The sequence below is a fragment of the Citrus sinensis genome, chromosome 2 (assembly GCF_022201045.2).
Source record: "Citrus sinensis cultivar Valencia sweet orange chromosome 2, DVS_A1.0, whole genome shotgun sequence".
Taxonomy (NCBI): domain Eukaryota; kingdom Viridiplantae; phylum Streptophyta; class Magnoliopsida; order Sapindales; family Rutaceae; genus Citrus; species Citrus sinensis.
The window spans coordinates 29,056,075-29,078,862 of record NC_068557.1 but is presented as its reverse complement, the minus strand read 5'-3'; the positions used below and the strand labels follow the sequence as shown (position 1 = coordinate 29,078,862).

At 34.8% G+C, this 22,788-nt stretch overlaps 5 protein-coding genes across 6 annotated transcripts; 3 read left to right on the top strand and 2 right to left on the bottom strand.

Moving 5' to 3' along the window:
- The first annotated feature begins 3,654 nt into the window (after window positions 1-3,654).
- LOC102616344 (hypothetical protein) lies at window positions 3,655-5,343 on the top strand. Its single transcript, XM_006467877.4, has one exon. The coding sequence runs from the start codon at window positions 4,241-4,243 to the stop codon at window positions 5,060-5,062; it is 822 nt and encodes a 273-aa protein (XP_006467940.1). The 5' UTR covers window positions 3,655-4,240; the 3' UTR covers window positions 5,063-5,343.
- A 1,537-nt stretch (window positions 5,344-6,880) lies between these two features.
- On the top strand, window positions 6,881-7,824 carry LOC102616632 (uncharacterized). Its single transcript, XM_006467878.4, has 2 exons — window positions 6,881-7,464; window positions 7,573-7,824. Exons 1-2 carry the CDS (start codon window positions 7,023-7,025, stop codon window positions 7,629-7,631), a joined length of 501 nt encoding a protein of 166 aa, XP_006467941.2. The 5' UTR covers window positions 6,881-7,022; the 3' UTR covers window positions 7,632-7,824.
- Window positions 7,825-9,214: 1,390 nt separating this feature from the next.
- On the bottom strand, window positions 9,215-9,956 carry LOC112497150 (transcription factor DYT1). The gene is made up of 3 exons (XM_025094682.2): window positions 9,783-9,956; window positions 9,517-9,693; window positions 9,215-9,286 (listed from the first exon to the last, which is right to left on the bottom strand). Exons 1-3 carry the CDS (start codon window positions 9,954-9,956, stop codon window positions 9,215-9,217), a joined length of 423 nt encoding a protein of 140 aa, XP_024950450.2.
- Window positions 9,957-12,645: 2,689 nt separating this feature from the next.
- Window positions 12,646-14,285, top strand: LOC102616927 (pentatricopeptide repeat-containing protein At3g13160, mitochondrial-like). Its single transcript, XM_006467879.4, has one exon. It carries the CDS (start codon window positions 12,908-12,910, stop codon window positions 14,039-14,041), a length of 1,134 nt encoding a protein of 377 aa, XP_006467942.2. The 5' UTR covers window positions 12,646-12,907; the 3' UTR covers window positions 14,042-14,285.
- Window positions 14,286-18,625: 4,340 nt separating this feature from the next.
- Window positions 18,626-22,458, bottom strand: LOC102617431 ((3S,6E)-nerolidol synthase 1). 2 transcript variants are annotated; one of them, XM_006467881.3, is made up of 8 exons: window positions 22,180-22,458; window positions 21,795-22,062; window positions 21,313-21,688; window positions 20,333-20,551; window positions 20,032-20,170; window positions 19,675-19,923; window positions 18,955-19,281; window positions 18,626-18,860 (listed from the first exon to the last, which is right to left on the bottom strand). In XM_006467881.3, the coding sequence occupies exons 1-7, from the start codon at window positions 22,384-22,386 to the stop codon at window positions 18,979-18,981; spliced, it is 1,761 nt and encodes a 586-aa protein (XP_006467944.1). In that variant the 5' UTR covers window positions 22,387-22,458; the 3' UTR covers window positions 18,626-18,860; window positions 18,955-18,978. The 2 variants fall into 2 exon arrangements, with proteins under 2 accessions (XP_006467944.1, XP_006467943.1); XM_006467880.3 differs by having other exon boundaries at window positions 18,626-19,281.
- Window positions 22,459-22,788: the final 330 nt, after the last annotated feature.

The window sequence follows — 22,788 nt, the reverse complement described above, 5'->3', positions numbered from 1 at the left end:
ACAACCCCAAAACTAGTATATAGGATATCATATGAGATATGCACTAATCAACACACACATGCACATATGTAGTTGACGTTGATTTTTCTTCTTGTTTTGTAGTATCTCTTCTTCCCTATTGTCTTAATTAGTATATCTTCTAAAATAAACAAGTTTTGTTGAACTGCTTATACAACGTAGATTTGGTAAAATAATCGTGATAAAATATAATTGATCCCATTGGTCTTGTTATTGTAGTAAGCATCCGTTTAATATAATTATAGTATACCCTAAATAGAGTATAATTGATTCTCTCTACGCGCGCACGTGTGTGTGTGTGCGCGCGCGCGTGTGACGTATTTATTAGTTAGGCAATTGTCTTGATTTTGTTGAACCGGATTTGATAGTTTTGGTGATGTAACTTGTACCTAATCTTGGAAGTAGGTAGTACATCGGAGAATTAAACTAGCATTTTGTCAAAGCTGAAAGCGGACGAGAATTAAACTAGCATTTTTTTTTTTTAATGAACATAAATTTATATTTAGTTCCTGTGTGTAGGCCATTGAATTTTTTTTATGCATCTAAAGTCAATTGGAAAGCAGAACAAATGGATGGGGTTGACTAGGCTGTATTTGACTTATAGCAATGTGCAGCTATTGCTACTTGGCACTCACTAGTAGTTTCATTGGTGGCATACCAATGCAGTTTCATTGGCTGCAGTATATTAAGATTACGGACAGACTGTTTGTGCAACAATCGCTGGGCCGGCTGATGCATAAATCCGTGAAGTGTTGAACTATCGGCACTCCCACCAAAATCCTCTCAAAATCCTTCTTCTTTTACAATTACATTTAAAGATTAATACTCTATCATAATAAAACTTTTTTCACCATAGTCTTAGAGATATTCAATTTAATTTATTGATTTGTATTAGGAAGTTTATCACCTATAGAAATTGTTTGTGCGGAAGCTGAGGTAATAGTACTGTAAAAATAATCTTTTTTTTTTTTTTTATTACACTGTAAAAATAATCTTAGGAGCAAGAAATTAATAGAAACTTGAAGGATCCACTACATAATTGTGTTTATTTAAAAAGAATGACACTTTTCGTATGAGTAATCAGGGGTTGTAAAAGGATTTTGGAAGGGTGCCAATACACCAACCCATTAGTAAAAAGATGTGCTCTCGTAATCGTATTTTATAATTTTGAAGAGGCCCAAGCTTTGAAAGGCTGGACTTGTTGGAGTCTTAAGCCCAATATTTCCACAATTGGCCCGTTAGCATAATACCCAAACACGCTGAGATGGAGGACTTGAGTTAGCTCAATGAGCTAACTTGTGTAATGCTTTCGGCCCATTGTTGTTTAAGTAAAACTTGTAATGGATTTCTTATATATATATATTTTTTTAAAAAGAGATTTTTATAATTTTATACGAATGATTTGTAATATGTAAATATGCCGTATACAGAATACACTATACAGTGACGGAATGAGGATTTTATGATTTCCATTTTAGCTTGGCTTGTCGGGACCTACATATAAAAATAATAAACTTGAAAGGGCCATAACATAATAACATTGAATTTGAAGAGGCCAAACCAACAAATAAAAAGTCCATATAAAATTAAATTTTCTTGAAAAACCAAAACCTTAGAATAATAAGGTAGCTACAAATTTACTTTACATATATTAATATAGTATAAATGTATCAATTGAATTAAATACTTCTTAGTCTACAGTATTTATTTATGTTATTTTGTATTTTCAAATTTTATTTATATTTTGTGATTATTTCTAATTTTTTATGTATCTCCTCCTAAAATTTCTACTGATTACTCGAAATATATGGAATTAAATATATGGACGATACTGAATTCACAACTAGCTTAAACCAGAGCAAAGTTTAGGGTGCGATTGATATTGTTTTACATTTATCATTTTTCATTTTACAAAAACACAAAATAAGAAAATGCTTTTGGTTAGGATTAAATAGGACTAGTTTCATCTTATTTTTCACTTTAACAAAAGAAAGTAAAAAATATTTTTTTAATGTTTTCTGATTTTTGTTTTTAAGGCCCACTAAAGCTACAACTTTAATGTTTTATTTGTTAATAATAGTATACGGGTCCCACAATCCACTCACTTTATTAATATTATATTATTTATTCATGTTATAATTTAACTTTTTCTTTTTATAATATACTAATAAATTTTTAAAAATAATACGGCAATATTATTTAATTCTTTACTACTAATAATAATTAGTGTTTTAACGAATATTAAATTGCTATAATTATATATCATCTATAATTGATGAATATAAATCATCCAACAATATAATTAACTAATCTTTTAAATGATATAAAATCTATATTATAAATTATACCCTTTTATAACTATCTTAGTTGTTTATATTGTTTGTTAAAATTAACATCTATAATAATAATAATAATAATAATAATAATAATAATAATAATAATAATAATAATAATAATAATAATAATAATAATAATAAAAAGATATTTAAAATATTTAGATATTAAAAAAAACTCATTAAACTATTTTATCATTCTTTTTTGCTGTTACCAAATTTTTAGACGAACAATCAAATACATTTTAATTATTTTCATTTTCATATACTATTTTAAAATAATCAACCAAATACATTTTCAAATACACCAAAAACTAATAATTCTTATTCTATAAAGTAAATTCAAAAACATCATTTAAAAAAACAATACTAAACACACCCTTAACTAGGAGTGTTTACGGATCGGATTTTACGGATTGGACCTCAATCCATATCCGATCCACGATTTTACAGATTATAAATTTTCAATCCAATCCAATCAACGGATTGATGAAATTCAATTCAAATCAAATCCATACATCTGCGGATCGGATGCGGATTTGACCCAATTCATATTCAATCCACCATTTTACGGATTGGTTTACGGACTGAAAATTTTTAATTATGTCCAATTCACGAACTAACTAAATAAAAAAAATTTAATATAAAAATAATTTTATTGCCAATCAAATTTAAAATTAAATAAGATTTAAATAAATTAATTGTTTAAATAAAATTAGAAAATAAATTTAAAGTTTCAAAACATAACACACTAAAACAAAAAAAAAATTCATTCGTTTATATCAGTATGTAGAAATTAACTATTTAGAAAGCTATATTTGTTTATTTAATTAATTTTATTTTATATTATTATCGGAAAAGATATAATATAGTGTTAATATAACTATATTTTAACTTATTTATTTACTAGTAAGTACTAATACCATATTTATAAGTTTTAATTTTTAATTAAATAAATACTTTTTATTTTTTTTCAGATTCACAGAGTTTTACGGATTTACAGAAGTAAATCCATATCCAATCCATCGATTGCGGATTATCAAATTTTTAATCCAATCCAATCCACTAATCTATAAATCAAATTTTTACAAATCAAATTTCTACGAATCAAACGAATTGAGCGGATGAGATTGAATTCTGAACATCCCTATCCTTACCCTTTTCAGTTTTCAGTTTTCAGTTTCCATAGGCGGTGCCAGGTGGAAAGTTGCATGTTACTTGGATCATTTTCTCTTGCACGCAAATTGAAATTTTGCACACGTGACGTGACAAGCAAAAGAAATATAATAAAAGATAATCCAAACGCATTTAACCCAACGGACATGGCCCATCACCACTGTCTTCACTCTTCCCATCTATTTCTGGGATCGGGGTCGATGATGCCGACTTGTCAACCAACGTTAGGCTACGCTATTGGATTCCAGCCCATCCTTCTTCCCAAATTGAAAGATCACCAAAGGCAAATTTGTTTTGTTTCTCTTTTCTTTTTCCGGTCGCATTTGGGATCAAGTGCTTTCTCTGAAGTTCACAATCATTTCTGCCTTTGAAATTATTGTCGTCACTAAAGACTAAAGGCATTTGTGATAACCTTCCTTAAAACTTAACATCTTTATTGCTTGCAATTGCGTATATCGCTTTGTTCTTTACGCCGTAATAATCGCAGAGCAGTAGCGTCCAATTTGGATTTTTCTGAATCCTAAGATAAAAACTGTCTGGTAGCCAGAGATAATGATTCACCTCTTGATAATTGCAATTTGTTCGCTGGAAAGCCGGTGCCTTATCCTTTGATGTTCTTGTCTGGTGTGCTCTGCACAAGGATTTGCTTGCTGCTCGAAACTTGAACCGCAGGTTAAGGTATAGTCACAGAGGTTGAAGATTCTAGAATTGCAATGGCTTATTACTACAGCTACAACTATGATCAGCCTTATTATCAAGCTCCTTTCGGTGGCAATTATGATGTTGTTCCATTTCAAGCGGTGGGGGACGATTGCAGCCATGAATTCAGCAATCAAAACTTGTTTCACTCTGAATATCATCCAACTCCTTATTATGGCGCCTATGATGACGATCCTCCGGTGAATGGCTCTGTAGTTGCATACTCTGTATCTTCTTCCACTTTCAGCGAGCCAAAATCCTCCTATCTTTATGATGCTGCAACTCAGTTCAGAATCTCTTATTCAGTGCAAGAATTCAACGAGCCTGAGTTCGAAGAATATGATCCCACACCTTATGCTGGTGGCTACGATCTTGCTCTTACCTATGGCGAACCGCTGTCTCCATCAGAAGCTACATGTTATCCTCGTTCTTCACAGGATTCATCTGCCCTGCCTCCAAAAGAGAAGGCTGAGGAGCCTCCTGCAGCCGCAAAACCCCAACCCCACATCGAAAGTAAACCAACAACTCCAACTATTGAAGACGAGAAGCAGCTTCAACCTAGCAGTGGAAATGGCATTGGCGATGCTCCTGACGGTTCCTCAGAGTCGGAGAACGGTTATGAGTTATTTGAGAAGAGAGTGCCTCAGATTCCGTCAGGGTATGGCTTGGAAGCAATTGATCTTTGTGAAAGCTTATTTGGTTACTGGCCTTGTTTAGCTCGTTACAGAAATGGACAATGTCAGGAAGTTGCTAATCGTAATGAAGAAAGCAGCAGCTGCAGCCAGTGGAAAGAGACCGCTGATTACCTTTTTGGAAGCTCATATCCTTATGGTTAAAGAAGAGATGGAACAACTTGTTATGGTCAGGGGGGAGAAGGAGATGATGCCCTCTACAGCTACCGAACACATTGTAATGAACAATCTCTTCATAGAAAAGTTGAGTATGTTGAGGATTCTCCGATTCGCAACTTTCAGATTTTCTGATGCATGCTTGTAACAAAAATTCTCTTTCTTGTATCCTGATAATTGACACAGTCAGCTACAAGGCTAGCTGATTTGTTCTGTACAGCAAAGTTCCTAAAGTGAGCTCTCAATAAAAGGCCTCATTCATTTCTCCATATTGCTTTTTGTGATTTTTTTTTCATCAATACTTTTTTTTCGATTAATACTTGAAAATAAATAACAATAAGGCCTGCTGACCCGACCCATTATCCAATCCGAGCCTATTGAGCTGGGCCTAATACAATAGATTGATCGGTTGGGTCTAAAACGTGTGTCCAGTCCACTCGGGGCTCACAAAGGCCATAATCATTACTATTTAACTTTCGCATTTCAAATTCATGAAGGGAAAAGCCAAATAGATATGAGATCTTTCAAATTTTACCGTAGATAACACTACATATTTTTATATGCTATTTTATCTGTTTGATTGAATTGGAAACTTCCAAAAGTGACACTGAGCTTTGATTAAACAAAACAAATGTGGAAGCATATGAAAGCAAAGATGGGAGAAGAGGAGGGTCCAGTCAAAGAAAGAAGCATAAGACATTTCAATTAATACATGCACGATGATATCATTAATGTAACTAAAAGTCATAAAGAGAAAGGAAACCATGTTTATAATATGAATATGCATATGATCATTTTGTTTATTTATGTGGGAACCCATTTTTCACTTGATCAATTCAAATACAACGATAGATTTAACTTTCAAGGCCTTTCATTTTTCTTTCTATATTAATCTCTTATTTATTGCGAGTTGCGACGCCCGTGCTTGAAGGGGGTCCAATTTCAAAATTCAAAAACTAACACTTATAATATACATAGTGTGGCTGATTTAATTTAATTTTTGACTTAGTATTTCAACGCTAATTTTATAAAAATCACTCTGGTGAAAACGAAAGATAATTTTGTTTATATTATGCCCACTTCTATATTAAAAAAAAAAACCTTTATTACTTGTTCTCGATGTAAACCTGCAGTCGGAATTTTTTTTTTTTTTGGGTTCTAACCAGCTGGACGGCTGGACACAATAAAAAAGATTTTCAATGGGTCAAGCCAGGACATTATCATGCTTATATTGCACGGTGTGTTTTTCAAGACAATTCGAGAGAATTTTTTAGCTCTTCAGTAATTATTATTATTTTTATATATAAAAAAGAATTGTTGATTGGTGGATTTTGTTTTAATTTCACTGATTGTTATCGTTTGATTTGTTTAGCGAATAGACCATATTGGCTGTCAAGCATAAAGGACATATAAAAATGGTTAAAAAATTCGGCCAACGAATGCGAAGAAACCTTGTAGCCAGTTATCACCGATCGAGGAACGGCGTAGCTTCGTTTTATCATTTGTCTCTGGTGAGTTTTGAAACTGCTGTTTCGTGAAATTGGATTCCTCGGCTACTCTGTTTTGTTTTCGACTAGTCAATCATTCACATAAAATAACGTTTGCTTCAAGGTCAATCACTCAATTGTCTCATCACACCCATTAAGCAAACTTTGATTATACCATATCACCCTCTTTGATATCACCTAAACAAGGGCATTTGGGTCAATTAAGAAAACTTATGCCAACTCAAAATTTGGACAGTCTTAACTGGCCCCCACCGAGTAATCATAATTCATAACTCACTCTCACTCGACCCTCGAAAGTCTCAACAGAAATAAAATTAGTAATAAAAACAACTAAAACCCTTGGACAAAAAAAAAAAAAAACTCAACAAGCAGAAATATTTGGCTGTCCTTCAGTCTTCACATTCCTTTAACCTTAACCTGAACTGAACTTGAGCAGAACAATGACTCTGACTCTGACTCTGACACAAAAATCCATCTTCATTCTCCTTCTCACTCTCTCCCTTCTCCTTCCTCTGACGGCCACCTCATCCTTAAAAAACCTGCTTGAAAGCCGGGGCTTGCCCGGCGGTCTCTTCCCGGAAAACGTTAAATCCTATAATCTGGATCAAAATGGCCGCTTGGAAGTTTACTTGGAAGGCCCATGTATGGCTAAGTTTGACACGAGGGTTCTCTTTGACAGTGTCGTGAGAGCTAATCTTAGCTATGGTGGGCTTGTGGGACTTGAGGGTCTTACTCAAGAAGAGCTCTTCCTTTGGCTGCCTGTTAAGGGTATCATTGTGAATGATCCCTCTTCTGGGCTTATCTTGATTGATATTGGTCTTGCTCGTAAACAACTCTCTCTTTCTCTCTTTGAAGATCCTCCTGTTTGCAAGCATATTCAAGGTACGCACCCTACTTTTGGCTCGTCAGTTGATTCTTCTTTTTTAATTAAAATTTAAATTTTGCATTGAAATGTTATAAAAGTAGTTTTACAAAGCTGCAATATTGCAGTTGAGGGTGATCTGGTGGACAAGGCTCGGAGGAAGCTGGGATTTCAAGTTCAGAGATGAAAGGTTTTACTTTTGCATCATAGAGACAATTGTGTGTGTATGTGTGTGCTTTTTTCCCCCTTTTTTAGTTCTTCCTCCGTGGCTAGCCAGGTGAAGAAATATGTGGAGTATAGTTTATAGATGTTACTGAGGCTGTAAAAATGGAAATTTTGGGGACCCTTTTTTGGAATCAAATGAAAAACTCTTCTAAATTCTTAGATTCTTAACTGACAAAAAGTCACAAAAGCATAGGAAATGATCTTGAATGATTTTCCTTATCACTTATCTTATTCTTATTATGGCCATAGTCTTTTTTTTTTTAATGATCAATGAAGTATTATGCAGGTTAAAATATGGAAGTTTCTCATTGCTTTGAGTTCTTGATTTGGATAGCTCAATCTGCTCCATGTTTAGCATAAGTCTTGAACTAGCTTGCAATTCCAAATTAATTTCAAGTTGACAGCATTTGTTTCACCATGCCATCATTCATGCATGCTTATGTGATTTGAGTATTTCCAATCTACATCAATATCAGTTGGGTGCCAAAACTTAACAATATTATTCCCAAAGGAAAAGATGAAGAGCTACCATGTGGTAGAATAGTGCTAAATGATCATTGATCACATCAATGTGTATCATTCAAAGCAACAGCATTATGCACGTCTTATCATGTTTTCTTAATTAAGAATACATGCACAATGTTTGCCACTTTATCATCTTTTGATACATCAAATCATGGTAAAATTTTGTTTGCAAATTTAACTTTACCAAAGAAGAAGGTTCTCATCAAACTGTGGCAAGGGATATATGGTTCTTAATTTCTAGTTGAATGTAGCATACAACAGCTGCAACCATGGCTGTGATAAATCCTTCAAGGATCACTCCTCCACCTGTCACAGAGTCATCTGTTGAGTGATGCTTCCCTATCTGTGTGATACTTGGACTTTCCGATGTTATACCAACTTCTGATGGAGCTGGACATGGAACGGGTTCAGCACCTTTTAGAGCTTCCAGTGAACTCGTTTCAGTTTCAGCTGTAAAGATAAAAAAACTCAGCCAATTATAACATCATGCATAAGAGTAGCAATCGAGCCATAAACTACGCTAATGTTGAAGTACTTGAACGCAATAAATTAATCAGTCAAGTGAAAGGGCAAACATATTTTAGTCTTTTGCAGCTGAACTAGCAAGTCAATTGAACTCTCCCAAGCCTTAATTAACATTCTCAATTAAGAAATTAATTATAGATATCAGCCAGTCAGTGTTCAGCATTCTCACAGATGGCCATAGAAATCTCTGCATCTGCTGTGAGCCTCTGCCAGGAAACATAACCATTTTTGGGAATTACCACTTCTTTAGGAAACATAATCATTTTATTAATAAATTTTTCTGGAGAATACAATTATATGAGAATTACTACAGTTTCCCAGAAACAACAATTTTTCTCATATTTAATAATAATCACACTTAAATTTTAAAAGTTTCATCTGGCCAAACAAGTCAATTAGTTGATTACATTTTAAACTCCTAAATTATTTCTAGAATCCAAGAATTGATTATTAGATAAACCAATGAATTTCCAGTAACACTTCCAGGATTGGTCTTCAGATAGATTTGATGATCTCTTGCAGCAGCTCTTTCACTTGCTCAGCTTCAATCTTATAACTGTAAACTCCCTGCAGCATATCACATCAAACACATTTATCTGTTAAGATGTCTCAATTTCTAGAACAATTACAGCATAAATGGGAATCGTGAGGCAGAGTGCATGGCAACTGTCTATAACAATACCTTTTTAGAAAAAAAGAACTAAAGAAAAAGAAAAAAAAATACAAAGATCAAATTCGTTGATTGTTGTTATAAGAATTTAACTAAATGATTAAATGATTGTTAGATTCCAACTTACATTGAGACATGATGAGATGAGAGTTGCTCCTTTAAAAGTAGTAACATTGGTATCTGAGAGTTCAAAGCCATGAGAAGCCATAGCCTCCAGAAATTTGGTGATTCGACTTCTTTTTTTCTTGGAGATAATCCTTATCCAGAGCTTACACCCATCAACATTAGTGACCTCTACTTTTTCCTGCAGTCAACAGAAAGAACAAAAGCAGTACTGGTTCCAATTAGTTACACACTAAACCAGAATAATGCGAGTGAAAATTAAAATTCAACCTCTATCCCATGCTTCTTCATCTCCTCAGCAGCATTGATCTCATCGTTTCTAGGCCTCTCTGACTCCTCCGAAGATGATTCCATTTCAAGCAGCTGGTCACTAAGAACCTTGACAGTCATCTGCAGCTTCTCAATGTAAGTAATGGCATCTTCAACAATTGTTGCCTTGTTCATCTAATTACCAAAAAAAAAAAAAGGAAAGCAAGAAACCTCAATTAGAATAACAATATTTTTTTTTTTGGGGGGAATGCCATTTTAAATTAATAATACGACTAAAATAGGACAAGTGAGGAATATATGCATTAGTAATGATGGGGACTAATGATCGGAGTGTTAAGAGTCTGTTGCTGAGTTTTTCCCTCCTCCGTCTCTCAGCAGTGAGATTCTTGCTCTTGAAGTCCCGATCATCGCCGTAGACACGTCTCCCCCGCTTCTGAGTAATGCATGATTGAGTGGAGGCAGAGCCTACAAATTCCATTGGAGGAGGCTGGCTGGGTGACTGCTGCTGATATTTGGCGGCAGAATGCTAGCTCTTGTAACTACCACCTTGTCCTGGGCCTGCTGCTGGGGTTTTAGTTATGTATATATTGCTGCTTCTCACAAGACTGACATTTTAAGGACACAGAGACAGAAAGCAGAACTTCACATTTGGTGCTGTAGTTTGTTAGGCAAAAATATAAGCACTCATTTCACTGCTTCACATTTGGTGTTCTGGTTTGCTAATGGTCCCAGATTCTATCAGTTATTCAGTTTCAGCCTTTTCTCCTTTTTTTGTTTTTGTTTTGTTTTTAATCATTGTAAGTAAATCAACCAGGTTAGTTCCAATATCAGTCTCGTTACAAGTCTTTGATTTACATTTCACTAAATTATCCTATGTCGATATTTAGTTGTGAAGATTATTCAAAATGTGGCTAAGGTGCTTCAATTTCTGTGCACAGTAAGTTATATGAGTTTATTTTTCTGTTTTTGCTGCCAGTCATATGATCACATCTTTACTATCTTCTTGTATCATTATTATTATTATTATTATCTTGGACTGGCAAGTACACAATGTGTGAGAGAGTGAGACTCACAGTCTCTGCCACTACAGTACACTTTTGTTCTCCATTAGGATTGCATTGGCATGCTAAAGATGTGTTAACTGCACCCAAACAGATATAACAACTTATCCTCTTCTGTTAAAAAGATAATTTTTTCACTAAAATTTATCATTTATTTTTACTTTCATTTGATATCATATAAGTAATTTGAGGACCACAGTACCGTTCATTCCTATGCAAGTCCTTTACCAGGACACCATTGCTTGGCTTCCCAATTTTAATGATGGATTCGAATGTCCTTGCTCATTTATTTTTATACTTGAAACACTGTTCCAATATCTATTGAATTCAGAAGACACCAAAATAAGCAAATAAATTGATTCCCGCACGTATACAGCTGCCCAGCCACTCTTGCCATAATGTGAACGATCTTGTATTAATTTCAGGGCACAAGTCACAACTCAAGGAGGAGCTGTAAATTAGAGAAGCTAGCTTTGAGGATTGATTATTCTGCAACTAGTCAGCCATTAATTTCACTCATTGTTATTATTATGAACAAAGAGCTCATAAAAAAAAAAAAAAAAAAAAAAAAAAGAGTAAATAAAATAATAACTGACAAAAAAGGATGGACTTGCAATGACATGAACATGTCATGAATTTTTAGCTGGTAGATTAATTGGTTCAAAACCCCATGTGCTTTTTAAATCCGGGAATAAGCATCTGATTATATCGGCAGCATTCACACAAAGTTAAGCACAAAGCTTTGCACAAAACGGTTCGTTTTGTGCAAAGTATAAAAGCTATTTACACTTGCAAGCAACAACACCAAATCACTGAACAAATCCCCTAGGCGTGCAGCAACGTTTCTCCCGTCTCTCTCTCTCTCTCTCTCATTCTCCCTCTTTTATCCCGCGCCACACAGCAGTGCAGCAACCATACTAATGCTCATGATGTTACGAATGATACAAAGCTTCCCATTCAGAGGAACAATTGCTGCAGTCCTTGGCAATCATAAGAAATTTTGAAGAACCCAATCAAACCAAACTAAGAAGGTCCCTCATGTAAGAACAAAATTCAAGAACGATAACCATTAATCACCAAATTAATATATGGTTTGTAAAATAATTTGAAGACCACAATATCCTTACCAAGAATAATAATCATTCAAAATCTATGAGGCCTCAAAAACATATTAATTAATCTTTAACAATTAATCAGTCTACATCTTTAATTACAAATTAATCTTTAATCAATTAAGCCAATTGTGCTGGGGGATAGAGAGCGATGCAGCTGAGATCGAGAGAATGAGAGACAACGGAGCCGAGAGAGTGAGGAAGATCGGAGCCGAAAGAGTGAGGTAGACCGGAGCTGAGAGAGTGAGGGAGATCGGAGCCCAGGGAGCCAGCTAGATGCTTTAAGCGAGAGACGAGAGATCTGTCACTGCTGCTGCGTCATGAGGGAGAACGAAGCTGATATCGAGCTTGTGTGTACACGGGAGAGAGAGAAGAATGTTGCTGTGTGGTGGGGTAGAAAAGAGGGAGACGGGAGAGAGAGATGGGAGGAACGATGCTGCAGGATTTGTTACGTGCGTGTGTGGCGGTGTTGCTTGCACGTGTGAATGGCTTTTATACTTCTTTGTGCAAAGCTTTGTGCTGAGGTTTGTGAGAACATCATTTTCCTTATATCGGTGAAGCAAAACATGAAAGAGGGTTATGTTATTCTTTTTAAGCATGCCAATTTTTTTATTTTTTTTTTGTTCCTTTTTTGTCTATTTCGAATTGAACACTAAAATTTAGGTTCACAATTAAATTATACATAATGATGGTTAAATAATAATGGTTAAAACTAGGAGTTTGCAAAGATAAAAGAAGAGCTCCTTCGTTGTCTAGAGATCGAAGAAGCCCACGAGGCCCACCCAATACGGACTAGCAAGTCCATCTCAAGTCGAGCACTAACGAAACACTTCTGAAATGAGAGATCCCCAGAAAGTTGTAATGATAAAGCAAAACCCTAAACACCTTTCCAAAACCATAACCATCCGACATTTGTCATCTGAGAGTGACAGTTGGACGCAAAACAAAAACGATGTCGTTCCCCTCCCGCCTCCTCAGCCGCTCTTTCTCCACTACTGCGACCGCGACCGGCCCCAAGTTTATCGGCTCCGTCATCCGCGGCATTTACAAAGAAAATAATCTCAAACGACTTGTCGACAAGTTCAAGAAGTCCTCCGACCTCGGACGGTTCCGCACCAATACCGGCATTTACACGGGCACTGTTCAACGTCTCGCCAATGCTAAACGCTTCAGATGGATCGAAGAGATCCTCGAACACCAAAAGCAGTACAAAGACATATCCAAAGAAGGTTTCACCGCCCGTCTTATCGCTCTTTACGGAAAAGCCGCCATGTTTGAGAATGCCCGTAAGGTGTTCGATGAAATGCCTGGACGGAACTGTGAGCAGACGGTTCTGTCGTTTAATGCGCTCCTGGGGGCGTGCGTTAACTCCAAGAAATTCGATGAGGTTGATGGGTTGTTCAAAGATTTACCCCACAAGTTAGGAATTGAGCCGGATTTGGTTTCCTATAATACGATTATTAAGGCATTTGTTTATAAGGGTTCGTTGGATTCGGCGAACACGTTACTGTATGAGATGGAGAAGAAAGGCATCAGGCTGGATTTGATAACGTTTAACACGCTTTTACTTGGGTTTTACAGCAATGGCCGATTTGCGGATGCTGAGAAGATTTGGGAAACAATGGTGAATATGAATGTTAGGCCTAATGTTAGAAGCTACAATGCCAGGTTAGATGGGTTGGCAATTGAGAAGCAAACGAAAAAAGCTCTTGAGTTGGTTGGAGAAATGAGGAGTAAGGAAATTAATCCCGATGTGTTTACTTTCTATGCTTTGATTAAGGGATTTGTCAATGAAGGGAATTTGGAAGAAGCCAAGCGGTGGTATAACAAAAGTGGTTGTGGTATGAACAAAGCAATTTTCAAGTTACTTGTTCCGTTTGTTTGTGAGAAAGGTGATTTGGACTTTGCTTTTAATCTCTGCAAGAGTACTTTTAGTAAGCGATGCCTCGTTGATCAGGCACCCTTGCAGCTTGTTGTAGATAGATTGGCTAAAGAATTGAGGGTTGAGGAGGCTAAAGAGCTGGTGGAGCTTGGAAAGACAAATAGTTATTGTCGTTACAACCTGAAATTTCCTTCAGAGGAGTAGTGCAGTGCCTTCTAAGCTTTTGTCCTTAAAAGTTACTTTCAGCTTCTGAATTATGCTGTCTAATTTACATCAGTATCATTTTGCTCCTTTTTTTTATAAATATTGTTGTACATTTTTTATGTTGAGTTCTGTTAAGCATGAGTGTATTCATTCATTGCGCTGAAATCTGTAGAATTACTCTGCTATGCAGATTTTCTTAACTCTGTTATCCAGCAAATTTTATCGCATCGCATAAATTTGGATGTCTCCTTTTTGCATCTCTTTGCTTAAGTAAAGGAAGATTTTCTGCTGGTTTTACTGCGGATATTGGATTTGGATCTCCTCTTCTTCCACCATAATCGAAGTAAATATGTGGAACCCAGTAGTAGCTAGTTACGTGATAGGCGTTTCTCCCACTGCAAACTGGCATTTCGTTGGAAATTTAGAGCGGCAGAATTGCTAGTATTTTCTGAAATACGATCAGATCAGTTGGTGGCCAGCCCTTGCTTCTAGACTCACGGTGTCACCAACTATTTAGTATTTACTGACAGGCCGTTTGCCAGTGAGGACTGTCTGGCCCTTGTCATCTTATTGTCTTCTCTAGAAGCCACATTTCATTCAATTCCCTATTGCACACGCCCCTCGTTTGTAACGCGGGCATGTATTTCCTTCCATTTTGTCTGCATCTTCAGGCTTCATCCATATTGTCTTTTGGATATACAACAAGCTATGGCACCAGTAACGGGCGAGCGAGTAGGTCCAATATTCATCGGGATAATTTTAGTTTACTTACTCACAGTCGTTACAATTAATTAAACTTCAAATTACAACATTATATAATAAACGGGTTGGGTATGATTTATTGTACTGAGATATATATATAAAAAAAGAAATTATTGCGTACACTACAAATAGATGTATCGGACAATTGTTGATTAAAAGATTTTACACCAGTTAATATAATTTATTTTCATTAATTAAATTAAATTTTATATTTTCAATTAAATGATTTTTCCTTAGGTCTATATAATTTATCTTCATTAATTACATTAAATTTTATACTTTTATTCAGCTAATATTAGAAATCAAATGACTTGTATTGAGCAATTTGTTCAAAAACGTTGTAGTCCTAGCTCCACACCGCACGTTGTCTTTCTTTTTCAGGAATCAGATGATTGTTTTTATCGACTTTGGGTGTATTTTTCATATGAGTCGGGGACATCTCCCGTCATCCCACCATCCGATTTTCTATTGTTTAGTTTCTCACTCCACGTCCAACCACTCCAACGGCTGATGCTGCAGTCTGTAGCTTACAGAATCTGTAAGCTAGTCAAGTCCATGAGTCGGTCATTCTATTTATATATAAATGTTTCAAATCAATGACTTTGGGTGATGTTGATTCCATGTACCCTACATGATTGTAGGTCGGGCTATTTCTTGAAAAATTTCTTATAGACCCAAATAAAATAAAAATACTATACTAGACCCTAAAAAAATTCATTTTGTCATTCTTGAGGACTTGGCTATGTTACAACAGTGGTACTGTGCCACAGTTGTAACCAGTCATTGGATCAATTTGGATCCACTGTTGCACCCCTCATCTAAGTGGATCCAATGGCTGGTTGCAACTATGGCACGGTACCATAGTTGCAACATAACCGGACCCCATTCTTGATTACACTTACTTTTTTTTTTTGAACCACGATGTGGTTATGAGTGGGGCCCCAACTGTGGGAGGCACCTTTAAGTCAGTACCACAACCCAGACTAATCCCCGCTTGTACCGGGTCGGCCCGTAAAAGATAAAGTGCTGGCCATAGTGGTAACTCCATACGAGAGTATGGCTTGAACTCCTGACCTCTCTTAAGGAGTGAGAGTGCTGAACCACTCACACCAACCAACTTTTATTTATATTTCTATTGAAGTTATACGAAATTGTACTATACATGCAATTGCTCATTATTTCGGAGGACTTCGGATGTTTTCTAAAGTATGGATTCTATAATCATTTAATGAGTATAATTAAAAAAATAAAAAAATAAATAATTTTTGTTACACAACATATTATAATAAGAAAAGCGTCCATCACTTGCATTAGTTTTGCTTATCTTTTAAATATTTTAAAGGCCGCATGTATATATATTTTTTTTCAAAAACAAAAAGTATAAATTACTAGTTACGTATATTTTCAAGCATACGTGTCAAATTAAAGATCTTTCAAATTCAAATGTGTTATTATGAGGAGATATGTATTTATTTATCTTTTTTTTATAATCACCGCAGTCACATCGATACCCATATAATTGTCCATAGTACATCTTATAATTATGAGGCTAATACTAAGTTACATGCATGTACCTTACAACCCTCTCATATGAATAGTGAGTGGATACTATTTATGTGAGAGGGTTGTAAGGTACATGCATGTAACTTAGAGAGATCCTAATTATAATATTTGAACAACTTAGCCCGTTATTAGAATTCCCTCTCGCAAGCAAAGTGTGATTCTTTTTTATGAATATAATATTTTTGAACCATTAAGACTTAGACTTATTTATTTTTATATGAATTCTGAATTTTACTTTTTTAAAATATTTTAAAAAATTAATTTATAATTATTTTTTATATGTCTAATTATCAGACACTAATATATATATTTTTTATTTTTGTTTGAATATAAAAAGATTTGAATAGAAAATCAATATTGTCTCTCAAAAGTATCCATAATAAATAAATATGATTATTTTCCATATTTATATACCTAAATCTTTTTTTTTCCCCATCTTTCACACTAATTGTTCAATCACCATCTTACGGTAATTTTTTTTTTAACATATTCTCTACAACTTTACTTCTATTATTTTTATTCTGCGTCATCCCTTTTATAATCTATTTTTTATTTAATTATAAACCATAAAACAAACCAGAAGAGGCATATATTCCATTTTGGTTTTGATTATAGATTGTTATTATTACAATGATCTATTTGGTAATAATATTTTTTTGGGGTACTTAGTACTTAATCCTTTCTGACAATCTTGTCATCTTGACTGGTCGTTGCCAAGCAGAAATCCCGGGAAATCGTATAAAATAAATAACAAGTATATATAATTTTTACAGTGGCAAAAATGAAAATTATTAAGGTTTTAGATGTTTTTCATCCAGAAAAATAAACGACTTTACCCCCCAAAATATATATATATATCAATTATGCATATGAATTCAGATTTGAATAATTTTTAAATCCATTCAAACTAAACACAAAAACAAATGATACTTTCCCAAGCGCATTTAAAATTAAAAAGAAAAGAAAAATACTCCAACGTCTGAAAAAGAAAAAAATTAATTAGACATTAATAACTTTTAACACACAATAAACCTCTGCTCTAGATGATATATGATATGATCAATAAGAAAAATAAAAGACGTGGATACACAATCTCCTTTCTCTATATATACACAAGCTTGCACCTTAAAAAAAAAACGGAAAGAAAGAAAAAGAAAAAACCATAGATTAATTTAGCAGCTTATCAAAAAGGTTATTTGAAGCGCATTAGAAAAACAGTGAGCTTACATCCATCCAATGTCTTCTTGCACCATCCCATCAGCCTTCACTACTTGTTTAAATGGTTTCAAGTGTCCTCCACTACTTTCCACAAATAGAGCAACCATCAGAGTGAATGAATACAGGCCAGTCTGCGCCCAGCTTGGTAATCCAACAATTGTTAGAAAATCAGCAAGCTACCCATCTTCAATTTGGGATCATGACTTTCTGCAGTCGTTGGGTAGCGGCTACACGGTATTGACTATTAGTACAATGATTATTTTTTTTTTCATTTTTGTTATCCTAATTAATTTGTTCAGTTTTTTACATTGGAAATTTGGAACATATCAAAAATTAAACGCCGCAGGGTGAAACATATCAAAGACAAGCAGAAAAGCTGAAGGGAAAAGTAAAGAGAATGATTAATAACAATATCCAATCATAGAGAAGGAGCTGGAATTTCTAGAAAGTAACAATATTCCAGATATAATTCAATGGTCATCCAAGATTTTCCGTCTTCAAGATGATTTGGGAACTTCAACGGTACATAATAAGATCACCAAGTATTAATTTCCTACAATTGTTTTAGATTGGCTCAAATTGATTTTTTTTCCCTTTTTCCCCAATAATTCATCAGGATGAATTAAAGAGAGGGGATGTTTGGAAATCAATCCAGTGTTATATGCATGAAACTGGTGTCTCAGAGGAACTTGCTCGTGAACACATAAAGGATTTGATGAGACAGATGTGGAAGAAGGTGAATGCATACAGAGCTAATAAAGATTCTCCTTTATCTCAAACTACAGCTGACTTCATGTTGAATCTGGTGAGAGCGTCCCATTTTATGTATCTACATGGAGATGGGCATGGTGTTCAAAACCAGGAGACTATGGACGTAGCGTTTACATTGCTTTTTCGGCCCATTCCCTTGGAGGACGAAGACATGGTTTTCACACCATCTCTCGGTACCAAAGGCTGATGATGCTTAATTGCAACTTTTTTTATTCATTTCGCTAATAAATTGCCCTGTATTGTGGTTGCTCAAATTAAGAATTAAAAGGCTGACTAATTAAGCTTTATCTTTTTTTATTTTTTTCAATATATTTCCGTCATTTCATCGAGGTTTATTTAAAAAAAGTAGAAACAGAAAAGAAATTATTGATTGGATGGTGCAGACGGTCTGGCCAATCTCCTCCATTGAGAAATTCTCTAGAAGCCATATCACAATCAAATCCCCTTTTGTCGACTCGAGTAGAGAGTTTCGTGTTGTGACAAATGGGAAATTACTACACATCCCCTGTAAGTTGTAATTGAAATGCTGGCATAAAATTGAATATTTCTTCTTGAAGATGCTGAACATAAGATAAAAGAAACTTCCATAGTATACGTACGTAGGTAAGGAGCTTTATCACTAACTAGTACACTCCTTGAGTAGGCAAATTATCGAAGAGGAGGGACTTAATATACTCCTCGAGTCTCGGAAGCCTTTGATTGTCATCATAGCTATACATCAAAGGAACCATTCTGGCAATGTTAAGAGAAGCCCTTGTGAAAGATGCTGAAAATGGATTTGGGGAGAGGCATTCCTGGTTTAGGCGCTTCCATGCATCTGAAATCTTATCCATAGCATGCTTTTGTGCATCTTCAGCTGTTACGTCTTGGTGCTCCATCATGTAGTAATATATGTAAGATCCATCGTTGCCATCTTGATTTTCATCCTGCAGTATAGTAATTTATAATTATTTCCACCATAATCTGTGAGTTCATGATCATTGATCAGAAAACCTCATTTTGTGGATCATCTAATGGGCACATGGTGATCACAGAACCGGCATATGATCGCTAATATAGGACGAAACAAATTTATAAGTAAAGTTGTGCTCCACTGATCACGTGACATGCCCCACAAGCGTGACCATACAATTGGTACAATTTATTATGCCTTTGGTTGGTGACAAATTCATTATGTATTATTTGCTTTCATAAGGGTACGTCCATCAGTATATGGGACCAGTCCTGACTGCCAAGTAGTTCAACTATTTATTATCTAATAAAATAAATAAAACACCAGAAGTTCCTAAAGAGTGAAATTCGGGTTTTGTATGCGTTACCTTAGCACTTCCTAAGTCGTCCCAAAGTCGAAGAATTGTTGCGACGGACGATACTATGGGCGGGTTGCTGTCAATGAGTCGCACAGTTTCACTGGTGATGCCATGACCCAGGAGAAAGAAAATGTGCACAAGTCCCAGGTGTACCCCTGAGCTAACAATCCCATTTTTCAAGTACTCTTCAGCCTTAGGCAATTGCCCGGAAGCAAACCATTTCGCTTCTGTCAGAAACGCGTTGCACAAACTTCCCCACTGGTGGTGCACTCAACATAATTAACATTAATTAATTAATTAATTAGATTTAAGAAGAAAATCATATACTATATGTCGTAGTTCGGACTCTTATGAATAATTTCTTACCGCCTTTCGCAGGGAGTGCACAGGGTTATACCCATGCTCCTTATACACCTTGTTGCTGATTTCATTAGTGATGTCGTTCAGAGCCTTGAAACATATCTTCATGCACTCCGGAAGTTGTTCAATGCCCCCGAGATCCCATCTGCAATCGTTTGATTCATTAATTTCCTCAAAAATCAATAAGAGAGATGCAAGAACGAACCAAAAAAAAAAAAACTTTATTGTTATTATTTTGGTTACTAATAATTAATTCTGACCTTTTTACTACGGGAAACACATAAAAACTTAAAACGATATATGGTACCTATTAATAGCTTCTGTAAAAAGGGTGAGGACATCGAGTGCTCCATAAATATCAAAAATATCGTCGATAATGTAGATGAAGGATATAGGCTTTGTGAGCTCTATCCTTTGCCACGATAAGCTTGGATCCGTGAAACATGCCATGGACCACATGTACCATTTAAGTGGTTGGTCCCTTGCAAATTCCAACTTCTTAGCCAAACCGAGCTCCTTCCACCATCTAGCATATATTCATATCACAGAGATGTATACAGTAGAAAATTCTTACCATATGATAATATAACGGTAAATGCGCTTTCTACATGATATGTATGTATTTATTTTGAAAAGGAAAAAAATTATTCGTTTAATCAAAATGTATGTCTGTTAGTTAAAATTGAATTATATATATATATATATATTTTTTAAAAAATGAAATAGTTTGTAATGGAATTAAAATTATCAACAATTAAACAAAACTTTATCTTATGATTGTAAATATAATTGCTGGTTTGTTATTTCTTTCCAAAATATTTTTTTTATGCATGTTTATGGATTAATCAACAGCAAATTATAATCAATGAATATTTGAGATATTTTTATAATTTAATTTGGAAAATTAAATAATTAACTATAATATTCCTAATCAATAATTTATTTTCCAATATTATTCAAATATTGTCCCTTCTAGAAGATATGTTTTACATGATTAATAATAATAGTGTAAATTTGAATAACAGTGAAAGATAATTTTGCTTTTATTATTAATCATTCCTAATTAAATAATACACCATGATTTATGTCATTTATTTGAATTATTCAAATTTATCTGAGGTAAAAACTATCAGATTGAGCAAAAATATGAGAACCAGGGGTGTGTTGAGGTATTTTACAAACTATATAGATGTGATGTGCTATTGGGTCAGAATAAAAGGATGTGAACTGTGAAGAGCATTCCCTCCAAATTATGTTTAGTCATCTTTTACGAAAAAATTAACTTACTTGGATATTTGCACAATCTCCTTTTGGTGTAAGGACTGGACCAATTTGAAATCCATATTCGCTAGCTCTTTTAAATCCAGTATCCAAACATATTCATTGCCCTGAAAATTACCGTGGAAAAAGTTTCTGGCGGAGGACAAGCTTTTCCTATAGGGATGTAGCAACAGATGCTTAACAAGTCCCGCTAGATCATAATCCGCTAGATGTGTCGCATATTCACTAAGGAGATTCACACTAAAGTCTCCAGCTTCATCAAGCACATCTTCTCCTACTATACTTAGCTGTGAGGCCTCGTATAAACTCATCAATCCATTGATGTCTCCACTTATATTCTGTTTGGACTTCCCTTCTTTGTTTCTGAAGTTGTTAAAAACATCTGTTTAACGCCCATTTCAAAGTCAGTTAAGTTTAATTTGATCAATTAGAGTACTCATATAACAAAGAGTTGGCAGAGAAAAAGAAAAACACACACACACACAGACCTGGAGACACATAGTAACCTTGTTGTCTCAACAGTCGAAAGCGAAGGGCAACCTCCTGAAGATCATTATGGCGATCACCATGATTGGAAAATACGATAGACTGCCTTTGTAGAATTTGTTCAATCTCATCTTGAAAGTAGTAATCAATCCCTAAGCGTTGAACCGTATCAATCATGGCCAATCCTTCAAAAGGATCGTCATCTCCTACTCTGATAAGTATGTGCTTGACTGCGTCCAGCTTTTTCGCATGGTCAATGTGAATATCATCCTACATAAGATAAGAGACAGAGCATTAGACACTTTCCCATAAGATGTCTGACAATCATATATGAAATAAGAAACAAGAAATATATATGCACGTTTTTATATATATATATGTGCTCACATTATTGAAGCTGCGGTGTTCACAGGGATAAGTGACATGTTTTAACGGGGCAGAAACCCCTATGCTGTCATTAATGTTGCCATTTTTATTATTAGGCAGCAATGAATTAATGTCACTGAGGTTTTGCTTGCCAACTTTTGATGTTTGTTCTGGAATCACTTGAACGTGGGATGAAGCAGACGAAATAATTTTGGAAGGGAAAGCCATATAAAGTGTGTATTAGCTAATCCTGAGAGAGAAGAGAATTGGTTCTGATAGGTCGAAAGTACCAAAAATAAGCGCAGCAATTTATAGGAACATTTATCCACGTACTTTCTAGGAAGGAAGAAGAACCACGCATATAGACCTCAATTACTTTAAACAATTTCTATTGTACGACATCCATTTCATGCATGGATCACATGTGTGTATAAATTAAATAATAATTTTTCAAAAAGATAAATGTTTGTTTAGTTTCTATATTTTGAGTACTTGTTTAGTTTTTATATTTATATTCTTACCCTTCTTTTTATTTCCTTTTATAGTAATACCTTTGTAACAATATTCTTGACATTAATTAGTTTACTTATAAAAGAGTTAATTAAAGAAATTAACTAATTATTGTTTATT

What these genes read in the sequence shown, in the direction of transcription:
- LOC102616927 (XM_006467879.4), top strand. Translation starts at nt 12,908, where the DNA reads ATGTCGTTCCCCTCCCGCCTCCTCAGCCGCTCTTTCTCCACTACTGCG.
- LOC102616632 (XM_006467878.4), top strand. Translation starts at nt 7,023, where the DNA reads ATGACTCTGACTCTGACTCTGACACAAAAATCCATCTTCATTCTCCTT. An exon ending in TGTTTGCAAGCATATTCAAG is followed by an intron (nt 7,465 to 7,572) that starts GTACGCACCCTA and finishes GCAATATTGCAG; the next exon opens with TTGAGGGTGATCTGGTGGAC.
- LOC112497150 (XM_025094682.2), bottom strand. Translation starts at nt 9,956, where the DNA reads ATGAACAAGGCAACAATTGTTGAAGATGCCATTACTTACATTGAGAAG. An exon ending in TGAAGAAGCATGGGATAGAG is followed by an intron (nt 9,694 to 9,782) that starts GTTGAATTTTAA and finishes TGTTGACTGCAG; the next exon opens with GAAAAAGTAGAGGTCACTAA. An exon ending in TCATCTCATCATGTCTCAAT is followed by an intron (nt 9,287 to 9,516) that starts GTAAGTTGGAAT and finishes GATATGCTGCAG; the next exon opens with GGAGTTTACAGTTATAAGAT.
- LOC102617431 (XM_006467880.3), bottom strand. Translation starts at nt 22,386, where the DNA reads ATGGCTTTCCCTTCCAAAATTATTTCGTCTGCTTCATCCCACGTTCAA. An exon ending in AGGTTACTATGTGTCTCCAG is followed by an intron (nt 21,689 to 21,794) that starts GTCTGTGTGTGT and finishes GGCGTTAAACAG; the next exon opens with ATGTTTTTAACAACTTCAGA. An exon ending in TTTACAGAAGCTATTAATAG is followed by an intron (nt 20,171 to 20,332) that starts GTACCATATATC and finishes AAACGATTGCAG; the next exon opens with ATGGGATCTCGGGGGCATTG.
- LOC102616344 (XM_006467877.4), top strand. Translation starts at nt 4,241, where the DNA reads ATGGCTTATTACTACAGCTACAACTATGATCAGCCTTATTATCAAGCT.